The sequence below is a fragment of the Pyxicephalus adspersus genome, chromosome 1, assembly GCF_032062135.1.
Source record: "Pyxicephalus adspersus chromosome 1, UCB_Pads_2.0, whole genome shotgun sequence".
NCBI lineage: Eukaryota > Metazoa > Chordata > Amphibia > Anura > Pyxicephalidae > Pyxicephalus > Pyxicephalus adspersus.
Window position 1 is genome coordinate 177,649,690 of NC_092858.1, and position 12,989 is coordinate 177,662,678.

Genomic DNA, 12,989 nt, shown 5'->3' on the forward strand with positions numbered 1-12,989 from the left:
ACTAAGCCAATCTTGGAATCTGAGGGATAGGAATCACACACTGGGAATTTAAATCACTGAGCCAATGTGGGAACTTGAGGGATAGGAATCACACACTGGAAAAGGGGAATCACTGAGCCAATCTGGGAATCTCAGGAATGGAATTCACACACTGAGAAGGGTAATTTCTGGGCCAATCTGAGCGATGGGAATAAAACACTGGGAGGGGGAAATCACCAAACCAATCTGGGAATCTGGCTTAGCAATTCCTTCTCCCAGTGTGTGATTACCATCCATCAATCTGGGAATCTGAGGGATGGGAATCACTAAGCCAATCTGGGAATCCTAGGGATGGGAATCACACACTGGGAAACAAAGGGGGAATCATTGATGCAATTCTGGAATACGGGAAGGGAATCACACATAATCAGGGAATGTCAGGAATAGGAATCACACACTGGGAAGGGGAATCACTGAGCGAATCCGAGAATCTCAGGAATGAAAATCACACACTGGGAAATTAAATCACTCAGCCAATCTAGGAATCTGAGGGATGGGAATCACACACTAGAAGGGGGAATGACCGAGCCAATCTGGGAATCTGAGGGCTCAGAATTACAGACTGGGAGAGGAAATCATTAAGCCAATCTGGGAATCTGAGGGATGGGAATCACACACTGGGAAGGGGAATCACTGAGCCAATCTGGGAATCTGAGGGCTCAGAATTACACACTGGGAGAGGAAATCACTCAGCCAATCTAAGAATCTGAGGAATGGGAATTACACACTGGGAGAGGGAATCACTAAACCAATCTGGCAATTTGAGAGACGGGAATCGTACACACTGGTAAGGGGAATCACTTAGCCAATCTTGGAATCTTAGAGATGAGAATCACATACTGGGAAGGGGAATCTATGAGCCAATCTGGGAATCACTAAGCCAATCATGGAATCTCAGGGTTGGGAATCATACACTGGGAAGGAAAATAACTTTCAGTCAATCTGGGAATCTGAGTCAATCTGGGAATCTGAGGGATGGAAATAACACGATGGGAAGGGGAATCACTGGGCCAATCTGGGAATCTGAGGGAAAGGACTCACACACTGGGAAGGGGAATCACTATGCCAATCTGGGAATCTCAGGAATGGAAATCACACAATGGGAGGGGGAACCATTGAACCAATCTGGCTTAGCGATTTCCCTCTCCCAGTGTGTGATTTAATTCATCAATCTGGGAAGCTGAGAAATGGGAATCACACACTGGGAAAAGGAATCACTAAGCCAATCTGGGAATCCTGGGGATGGGCATCATAAACTGGGAAACAATGGGGGAATCACAGAGCCAATTCTGGAATCAGGGATGGGAATCACACAAACAGGGAATCTCATGAATAGTAATCACACATTGGGAAGGGTAATCGCTGAGCCAATCTGGGCATCTCGGGGATGGGAATCACACACTGGGAAGAAAAATAACTGAGCCAATATGGGAATCTCAGGAATGGGAATATCACACTGGGACGGGGAATCACTGAGCAAATCTGTGTGTGGTTCCCATTCTTCAATCTGGGAATCTGAGGGATGAGAATCACACACTGGGAAGGGGAATCACTAAGCCAATCTGGGAATCTCAGGAATGGGAATCACACACTGGGAAGGGGAATCACTGAGCCAATCTGGGAATCTGAGGGATGGGAATCACACACTGGGAGAGGGAATCACTAAGCCAAACTGGGAATCTGAGGGATGGGAATCACACACTGGGACGGGGAATCACTGAGCCAATCTGGGAATGGTTCCCATTCTTCAATCTGGGAATCTGAGGGATGAGAATCACACACTGGGAAGGGGAATCACTAAGCCAATCTGGGAATCCTAGGGATGGGATCCATAAACTGGGAAACAAAGGGGGAATCACAGAGCCAATTCTGCAATCATGGGATGATTGCGGAATTGTCTGGCAATCTGGGAATCACACATTGGGAGGGGGAATCACCAAGCCCAACTGGGAATCTGAGGGATGGGAATCACACATTGGGAGAGGGAATCACTGAGCCAATCTGGGAATTTGAGGGATGGGAATCACACACTGGTAGGGGGGGATCACTGAGCCAATCTGGGATTTTCAGGGATGGGAATCACACACTGGGTGAGGGAATCACTAAGCCAATCTGGGAATTTGAACTATGGAAATCACACACTCTAAATGTGAATCACACACTGGGAACAAGAGGGGGGATTACTGAGGCAATCTGTGAATCTGATGGATGGGAATCACACATTGGGAGGGGGAATCACACAAACGGGATTCTTCACTGTAAGGTCTGTGAAAATGTGGAATCGGCTCCCTCAGGAAGTAGTTTCAGCAACTGTTATAAATTGCTTTAAGAAAAAGCTGGATGATTTCTAGATACACAGAATGTAACTGGGGATTAAGGCTTTAAAGTAAAAATAACAGAGACTGCTGATTCAAGAAACACCCGAGTCCCTCATGGGATCTGGGATATGTTTATTTCCCTAGTGGTTGAACCTGATGGACTTTGTGGTTTTTATCAACCTAACCTACTATGTAACGATGAATCACACACTGGGAGGAGGAACAACTGAACCAATCTGGGAATCAGGCTTACTGATTTTTGCTCCCAGTGTGTGATTCCCATCCCTCAATCTGGGAATCCGGGAGATGGGAATAACACACTGGGAGGGGGAATCACTAAGCAAATCTGGTAATCTGAGGGATGTGAATCAACACACTGGGAAGGAAAGGGGGAATCACTAAGCCAATTCTGAAATCAGGGATGGGAATCACACACAATCTGGGAATCTCAGGAATAGGAATCACACATTGGGAAAGGGAATTGCTAAGCCAATCTGGGCATCATAACACACTAGGAAGGGGAATCATTGAGCCAATCTGGAAATCTGAGGAATGGGAATCACAAACTGGAAAGCAGAGGGGGAAATCACTGAGCCAATTCTGGAACCAGGGATGGTAATCACACACAATCTGGAAATCTGAGAGATAGGAATCACACACTGGGAAGGGGAATCACTGAGCCAAGCTGGGAATCTCAGGAATGGGAATCACACACTGGTAGGGGGGATCATTGAGCTAATCTGGGATTCTCAGGGATGGGAATCACATACTGGGTGAGGGAATCACTAAGCCAATCTGGGAATTTGAACTATGAAAATCACACACTCTAAATGGGAATCACACACTGGGAACAAGAGGGGGGATCACTGAGCCAATTTGTGAATCTGAGGGATGGGAATCAAACACTGGGAAGGGGTAATCACTGAGTCAAACTGGGAATTTGAGGGATGGAAATCACAAACTGGGAAGGGGAATCACTGAGCCAATCTGGGAATTTAGTTAATGGGAATCGGACACTGGGAGGAGGAATTACAGAGCCAATCTGCGAATCTGTATAATGGGAATCACACACTAGGAAGGGGAAATCACATACAATCTGGGAATCTCAGGAATAGGAAACACACACTGGGAAGGGGAATCACTAAGCAAATCTCGGAATCTGAGGGATGGGAATGTGGTTCCTATCTTCAAAAAGGGAGCAAAGTCATTACCAGGTAACTAAAGACCGGTTAGTTTAATGTTCACAGTTGGAAAGGTCTTAGAGAGTTTGATAAAGAACCACATAGAGGAGTTTCTGCTAAAAAATAATATTATAAGTGATAGTCAGCATGGCTTCAAGAAAGACAGAAGTTGTCACACAAATTTACTCTCTTTTTATGAGGAAATAAGTAAACAGGTAGACAGTGGAGTAGCAGATGATATTGTGTACTTGGACTTTGCTAAAGCATTGGACACTGTACCCCACAGACGGGTAATATGCAAGTTAGGGGCAATAGGTTTAGAAAAGTCAATCTGTAAATGGATAGAGAACTGGCTTAAAGATCATCCAGAGAGATGTAATTAATGATTCATACTCGGAATGGTGTAAGGGTATTAGTGGTGTACCCCAGGGTTCAGTGTTGGGACCTTTATATTTCCCTAGGGGTTGAACCTGATAGACTTCTGTCTTTTTTCAACCTAACCTACTACTAACAATGAATCACACACTGGGAGGGGGAACAACTGAACCAATCTGGGAATCAGGCTTAGTGATTCTCGCTCCCAGTGTGTGATTCCCATCCTTCAATCTGGGAATCTGAGAGATGGGAAAAACACACTGGGAGATGGAATCACTAAGCAAATCTAGGAATCCTAGGGATGGGAAGGAAAGGGGGAATCACTAAGGCAATTCTGGAATCAGGGATGGGAATCACACACAATCTGGGAATCTCAGGAATAGGAATCGCTGAGCCAATCTGGGCATCTCAGGGATGGGAATCACGGAGCCAATCTGGGAATCTCAGGAATGGGAATCACACACTGGGAAGGGGAATCCCTGAGCCAATCTGGGAATTTCAGGAATAGGAATCACACACTAGAAAGCGGGAATCACCAAGCCAATCTGGGAATCTGAGGGATGGGGATCACACACTGGGAAGGGGAATCCCTGAGTCAATCTGGGAATCTCAGGAATGGGAATAACACACTAGGAAGGGGAATAATTGAGCCAATCCGGGAATCTCAGGAATGGGAATCACACACTAGAAAGGGGGAATCACCAAGCCAATCCCACACACTGGGAACCAGAGGGGGGAATCACTGAGCCAATCTTGGAATCTCAGGAATGGGAATCACACACTGGGAAGGGGAATCTCTGAGCCAATCTTGGAATCTCAGAATGGGAATCACACACTGGGAAGGGGAATCTCTGAGCCAATCTTGGAATCTCAGAATGGGAATCACACACTGGGAAGGGGAATCTGGAATCTCAGAATGGGAATCACACACTGGGAAGGGGAATCTCTGAGCCAATCTTGGAATCTCAGAATGGGAATCACACACTGGGAAGGGGAATCACTGAGCCAATCTGGGAATCTCAGGAATGGGAATCAAACACCAGGTGGGGAATCACTGAGCCAATCTTGGAATCTCAGAATGGGAATCACACACTGGGAGGGGAAAATCGCTAAGTCAATCTGGGAATCTCAGGGGGGGAAATCACTGAGCCAATCTGTGAATCTCAGGAATGGGAATCACACACTGGGAAGAGGAATCCCTAAACCAATCTGGGAATTTCAGGAATGGCAATCAGATACTGGGAAGGAAAACCCCTGAGCCAATCTGGGAATCTAATGATGGGAATGAAACACACTATTGGAATCTGAGTGATGGTAATCACAAACTGGGAAGCAAAGGGGGGATCATTGAGCCAATTCTGGAATCAGGGATGGTAAATACAAACAATCTGGGAATCTGAGAGATGGGAATCACACACTGGGAGGGGAAAATCGCTATGTCAATCTGGGAATCTCAGGAATGGGAATTACACACTGGGAAGAGGAATCCCTGAGCCAATCTGGGAATCTCAGAGATGGGAATCACACTCTGGATTAAGAAGAGTTGAGGGAGTTCACACCTGGGAGTTCTGTATGCGGATGTTAGCAGGAGACAGAGCCTGGGCGACCACTTGTCCCTGTGGGGTGACAACTGTTACTGGCTGGTACACAGCCCCACCTAAAGGAAAGAAGTGACATGGCACCATGAAAAAAATAGCACACAATTGAATACAGCATGGTGATAAGGAACAAGCTCTTCATACCAGCTACCGTTGCCACGGCAACATTCCCTTGCTGGATAGCTGATGCTGGGACCACAATTCCCTGGGGGCTGATGGTTCCACTGAGCCCACTCTGAAAATATAACCAAAGACAGACAGAAATATTACATACAAGATCGGATGAAGGGAAGAAGCTTTAGGTGGAACAGTCATGGGAACAAGAATGTACACTTCACTGCAAATGTTCATTTCTTAACATATTTATCCTGGCAAAATGAGATTTTCATTCAAATAATCTGTGCAAGTAAAGGGAATACTGGGAACACACAGCCTTCCTCAGAACTTCTTAAGTGGAGATTATTTTATGTGGGCACTGTGATACCTGGAAAACGTATTCCAGCGGTGTGCCTTGTTCCTCACCTCCAACTTGTCAGAGTTTCTGCACAAATAATCAGTTCACCTTGTAGACCTTTGGGGACTCTTGGCCTATAGGTCTCCTCTCCAGTTCCTGTGACAGAATATTTTCAGTAAAGGTTTACTAAGCTCCTCCAAGGGGAAATTTTCCCCATGCCAGGCCTGAAAGCACTGAAATAAAATACACAGGTATTCAGCAGACTGATATCTGCCTCCATTCTCCGGGATAGTCTGGTTTCAGTAGACAGCTAAGTCTTATTCATACAGCTCCAGTGTCATTTAGTACCTTGTGTAGTGCAGGGTGCTGCTTTAGGTGCCAGCACTGTATGGCGGTATCTCTATTGTGGGCGTATTAAACAACCACACACTAGAGTTGGCGTAGCTCCAATAGTGGGTAAATTGAGTGCTGAAGCTTTTGAGTTTTAGGCTGGAACTGTTTAGCAGGATGTAGGTTAAGCCATAATGTTCTTCCACGGTAATATCTATCTGAATAAAACAAGTTGGTCGGATTTGAGAATAGTCCAGCTTATGTAATAAATAGCACCAGGTAGTTTGAGAACTGTTAAATGCGCAGTGATCTGGCTCCACGCCCGAAAGATTTTAACTTTCTATGGCTGAGTTCTAGATTTTATCCCTTGGGAAGAAAAGGTTTTTTTACCTCCAAGTACTCTTCCTGTGGTTCAAGGGATCAATTCTGCTTTGCAGGGTCACTCTTCTTAAATTTTACCTCAAAATGATGATTAACATCTCCCATCTGGAGGAGCAGGAACTCCTGCAAAAGGAGATTTTCAGATTCCAATTCTAACTTTGCTCAGAAGACTTATCCTAGTGTTGGGCTGTTTTACTCAGCTAGTTCAATCAGATTCTTATGAAACAAACTAGTCAATGAGTGTCAACATCTGCTTGCTAAATCTTTTGATATCAGGTGATTCGAACTGCAGAGAGTCTCCTGTTTATTTTCTTGGGTCTGGTAAATGTTGTGAAAACATTTACTGCATCCCCTCAGTGGATGAGAAACAAAACTGGATTTTTGAACTTCCCATAAATCTTTTCATAGTCCATTGGAAAACACGGCTCCCACCCCATGGTATTTATCATCATTCTCCCCATAATACTTTACTACAAAACTGAGGCATGTTATTAGTAGGGGAAGTTATTCTTGGCTGGCCTATCATTGGGGCCTATCATCATTGCCAGTGTCCAATCCTCTAGTAGACAGAAGTAATAATGAACAATACATTTTGTTTCACTCATTGGACTTTAAGAAAAGAATTATATGGTGTAAACAAACATGCTGTTATTGTTAATATTTGTATGGAGGGAGTATAGCTAGAGCGGGGGAGCAATACTGATTCTGTCAGCAGGGTAGTGTGCAGTATTATTGTTACTACCAGCAGGGTAGGCTCCTGAGTGAACTATTACTGTTAATACAGGAAAAGATGGGTTACGGTCCCATGGGTAAAGTATTATTATTATACTAACTCAGAAGGGGTATGGGTATGGCTACAGTGGGTACACTGGTATTTCCAAGTAGGGCAGGGAATAGCCAGGACTGGTACACCAATATTGTTATAACTTACAGGGTAGGGGTAAGGCATGGATGGCTAGCTTTTACTTGTTATTACCTGTACAGGGGAGTATGGTCCAGATGGGTCTCCACTCAGCAGCGTCTCACTGTTCATCTTGGTCTTCAGGCAGGCAATGTAGCGGCTACAAAAATCTTTACACAATTCATTGACTTTTTCCAGCTCTAGGAGGTGAATGCGGAGAACCTGAATGGCTTTCACCATCTACAGACAGAGGAGAACAGACACATTGTTAGGACATTGAAACGTATACAATATAATGTAACTTCTCCAACAAACCCCGTCATGTGACTGAAAAATGCCATCACACATAATTTCTCAGCTACAAACCAGGCTGTCAGTCTCCGGGTCCTCTGAGAAGAAGTCCTTCCCCTCTTTGTGTTGTCTCCTAACGAATGTCTCAATGTCCATATCAAAACTGGCCGAGGTTGTCCCCTCCGAACCCTGCGTACAGCCCTCACACTTCTCAAAGAGTAGAGCCAAGAGGGGGAAAAGAGGATGTCTGCAAGAGAAGGCGGAGTACAGGGGTGAGTAACATAAGGTGTAGAAGAGGAAAAAGGGGTGTCCGGAAAAAAATGAGCAGTACAGAGGAAAGTGACACAGAAGATGAAGGAGTAAAAGGCGCGGTGTCCGGTATAGAAGGAGAGGAATAGAGGTAAGTGACACAGAAGAGGACACACACACACCTATAGACACCCAGCACACGTACGCGCGCACACACACAAATACCTATAGACACCCAGCACAAGTACACACACACACACCTATAGACACCCAGCACACGTACACACACACACCTATAGACACCCAACACACGCACACACACAAATACCTATAGACACCCAGCACACGTACGCGCACACACACAAATACCTAAAGACACCCAGCACATGTACACACACACACACCTATAGACACCTAGCACACGTGTACACACACACACACCTAAAGACACCCAGCACACGTACACACACCCACACACACACACACACCTATTGACACCTAGCACACGTGTACACACACACACACACACACCTATTGACACGCTCGTTCACTTATCAGCATTTATGACTGTCGCCAGTCTTGCCAGAAGTGGACATCCCAAGGTCAGACTATGCAACGCTCTGATACTGCCAAAGCTTCATGTCAGACTCTACATGCTAAAAGTTACATTTCATGACAGGACAATCAGAATAAACTGAAGACGTATGGATTGTATGGAGGGGGTGCCAGGAGAAATCCTCTTCCTTCTAAACATGGCAGCACGGCTTAGGTCTGCACAGTAAGGCTCCGTACACATGTGCAATGGTTCTCGTCCAAAAATTGCCTCAGAGCCGATATCAGACGATATTCTGGCGCGTGTACCACGCTCCTCATCAGAACGCCCTTCCTGGTGGATCACCAGTGACGGGGAGAGAGCACAGTGGGGTGCCGCTCAATGTTCTCCCCACTCCATAGAGCAGAATGGCGCTGTATGTACAAAGCTTGTTCATGCATCGTGCAGTCATTTGATATTGGAAAGGATTGTGTAAGATCCAACTACAATTATTGCACATGTATAGTGCCGGGACAGGAATGAGGGGTATTTCCAGGGACACTGCCTTGCCGGGACAGGAACGAGGGGGTATTTCCAGGGACACTGCGGTGCCGGGACAGGAACGAGGGGGTATTTCCACGGTATAGAAGGAGGGGTATAGAGGTAAGTGACACAGAAGAGGGAAGAGTAGGAGGAGCAGTGTACAGTATAGAAGGAGGGGTATAGAGGTAAGTGACACAGAAGAGGGAAGAGTAGGAGGAGCTGTGTATGGAAGGGGTACAGTGGTGGGTGCCATATGTGGGGGAGGAAAGGTAGGAGGGGTATCTGGGATAGAAGGTGGGGTATAAAAGTGAGTGACAAAACAAGAAGAGAAGCAAGGAAGAGTGTCTAGGAAAGAGGGCAGATTTTTGAGGTAAGTGACACCAAAAAGGGGGTGGTGGGGGTCTGGTAGAGAAGGAGGGGTACAGGGGGGAAATTTCGTGTCCAGTGTTGGGGCAGTCTGTGCTGATTAGAGGGGTGGGGGAGGAAGAAGGTTGGACGCATCATGGGGGTTGGACTGAGGGTCAGATTGCACGCAGAGCTAGGGCTTAGGGGTAGTTTGTACCTAGCAAAGGCCAGAGAGAACTGACCTGTAAATAGCCTGTTTATCCGTCTCCATAGGACTCTCAGCAGTCACTGGACTTTGTGTCGTCGGCTCCACACACTGATCCTGCTCCGTCTTAAAATGTGTCACCACCTGGATCTGGAGACAGGAAAGTCAGAAGAATGTACCCTGCCCCACCAGGACGGGTACTACAAGACTGACAACAGTGCCAATGGTGAGGAATGACACCTTCCTCATATGGGTTACATCCACAGGGAGAAGAGACACTGGGTGAATTAAAGAACTTCCACTATTATCAGATGGTAGGGACCACATTTAGGTTTGCTGGGTATTACCTGTTGGTCCTCGGTATAGTCCTCCATGCCGAGCCTCTCTGTGGATATCATAATACACGGGGTGATCAGCTCATCTCACAGCGGAATAGTTAAATGAAGAATGTGTGCAGCCTGCAGAGACAAAACACAAATCAGATGTTCCAACTCCAAAACAACCTTACCCCGGCCCTTACCCCACCCCGTACCCCGAAGCTCATCCATAACCCCGCCCCTACCCCAAACCTTATCAATAACCCCAGCCCTACCAGAAAACCTTATCCATAACCCCACCCCTACCCCAAATATCATCCATAACCCTATTCCTACCCCAAACCTTATCCATAACCCAGGCCCCACCCCAAATCTCATCCAAAACCCCATTCCTACCCCAAACCTCATCCAAAACCCCGGCCCTACCCCAAACCTTATCCATAACCCCATTCCTACCCCAAACCTCATCCAAAACCCCGGCCCTAACCCAAACCTTATCCGTAACCCTGCATTTACCCCAAATCTTACACCTAATCCCACCCCAACCCTCATCCATAACCCCAGCCCTACCCCAAACCTTATCCATAACCCCAGCCCTACCCCAAACCTCATCCATAACCCCAGCCCTACCCCAAACATCATCCACAACCCCAGCATTACCCCAAACGTAATATGTTGGCGCTATACAAATCCTGTTTATTAATAATAATATAATAATAATAATATTAATCCATACCCTCAGCCCTACCCCAAACCTTATCCATAACCCCATTCCTACCCCAAACCTCATCCAAAAGCCCGGCCCTACCCCAAACCTTATCCATAAGCCCACATTTACCCCAAATCTTATACCTAATCCCACCCCAACCCTCATCCATAACCCCAGCCCTACCCCATACCTCATCCATAACCTCAGCCCTACCCCAAACCTCATCCATAACCCCACCCCTACCCCAAACCTCATCCGTAACCCCGCCATACCCCAAACTTCATCCATAAACCCACCCCTACCCCAAACCTTATCCAAAACCCCACCCCTACCTCAAACTTGATACATAACCCCATCCCTACCCAAAATCTTATCCATAACCCCACCCCTACCCCAAACCTCATCCGTAACCCCGCCATACCCGAAACTTCATCCATATACCCACCCCTACCCCAAACCTTATCCAGAACCCCACCCCTACCTCAAACTTGATACATAACCCCATCCCTACCCCAAACCTCATCCATACCCCCACCCCTACCCCAAACCTCATCCATAACCCCAGCCATACCCCAAACCTTAACCATAACCCCAGCCATACCCCAAACCTCATCCATAACCCCAGCCTTACCCCAAACCTTAGCCATAACTCCACCCCTACCCAAAATCTTATCCATAACCCCAGCCCTACCTCAAACCTCATCCATAACCCCACCCCTACCCCAAACCTCATCCGTAACCCCACCATACCCCAAACTTCATCCATAAACCCACCCCTACCTCAAACCTCATCCATACCCCCACCCCTACCTCAAACTTGATACATAACCCCATCCCTACCCCAAACCTCATCCATAACCCCAGCCATACCCCAAACCTCATCCATACCCCCACCCCTACCTCAAACTTGATACATAACCCCATCCCTACCCCAAACCTCATCCATAACCCCATCCCTACCCCAAACCTCATCCATAACCCCAGCCCTACCCCAAACCTTATCCATAACCCCACCCATAGTAAAACCTTACCCCTAATCCCATCTCTACCCCAAACCCCATCTATAACCTCATCCCTACCCCAAACCTTATCCACAGCCCCGCCCTACCTCAAACCTTATACATAACACCCGCCCTACCCCAAACCTTATCCATAACCCCACCCCTACTAAAACCTCATCCATAACTCCACCCCTACCTCAAACCTCATCCATAACCCCATCCTTACCCCAAACCTTATCCATAACCTGGCCCTACCCCAAACCTTATCCATAACCCCAGCCCTACCCCAAACCTTTCCCCCTAACCCCATCCCTACCCCAAACCTCATCCAAAACCCTATCCTAAACCTTATATATTACCCTGCCCATACCCCAAACCTTACCCCTAACCCAGCCCCGCTGATAAGTCCGGCCCATGAAGAGCTGCATGGGTTCTGAATGTGGAGCGCTCTCTTCCTAATATTAACATTGGCCATCCGTAGTACAGAATATATATTACCTATAGGGGCAGACACAAGAGAACCTGTCACTGAGACAATACTACCAATATCTGTATGTCAGATAGGGCAGCAATGGCAGCTATTTCTCATTGACAGGTCCACTTTAATCTTTCTGTAGTGTAAAGTGTAAAGACAGCATAGCAGTGATTAGGGAAAAATATGCAGGGCGCACACAAAGAACACCGTTGGGGTAAATATATGCAGGGCGCACACAGAGAACACCATTGGGGTAAATATATGCAGGGCGCACACAGAGAACACTAATAGGGGGAACGAAGTATTTTAAGGTGCGCACCCATGAGTAGTAATGGAAGAAGTAGCTGCAGAATACACACATAGTACAGCGTTGGGGAAGTATTTTCAGTCTGCACACCCAGTGTAGTATTGAGGAACTACTAATGGGATACACATGCAATGAAGGGAAAGTTTTTGGAGAATGCACACACAATAAAGGAATTGGGGAAGTATTTGGAGTAAGCACACACAAAGTACAGGAATTGGGGAAGTATTTGGAGCATGCACATACATACAGGAATTGGGGAATTATTTGGAGCATGCACATACAGTACAGGAATTGGGGCAGTATTTGGAGAATGCGCATACAATACAGGAATTGGGGAAGTATTTGGAGAATGCACATACGATACAGGAATTGGGGAAGTATTTGGAGCATGCACATACAATACAGGAATTGGGGAAGTATTTGGAGCATGCACATACA

General features: G+C 46.5%; 1 protein-coding gene across 2 annotated transcripts in view; it reads right to left on the reverse strand.

Moving 5' to 3' along the window:
- Positions 1–12,989, reverse strand: part of PKNOX1 (PBX/knotted 1 homeobox 1) — a 19,850-nt gene that overhangs the window by 5,908 nt on the left and 953 nt on the right. The window contains exons 1-7 of one of the 2 annotated variants that reach the window (XM_072398508.1): positions 12,152–12,983; positions 10,090–10,200; positions 9,780–9,892; positions 7,944–8,115; positions 7,653–7,817; positions 5,656–5,746; positions 5,473–5,570 (exon numbers count right to left, since the gene is read on the reverse strand). In XM_072398508.1, coding sequence (XP_072254609.1) covers positions 5,473–5,570; positions 5,656–5,746; positions 7,653–7,817; positions 7,944–8,115; positions 9,780–9,892; positions 10,090–10,140 — 690 coding nt within the window. In that variant the 5' untranslated portion in view covers positions 10,141–10,200; positions 12,152–12,983. Of the gene's footprint in view, positions 1–5,472; positions 5,571–5,655; positions 5,747–7,652; positions 7,818–7,943; positions 8,116–9,779; positions 9,893–10,089; positions 10,201–12,151; positions 12,984–12,989 lie in introns of those variants that run through there. The other variant, XM_072398507.1, reaches the window with a different exon arrangement.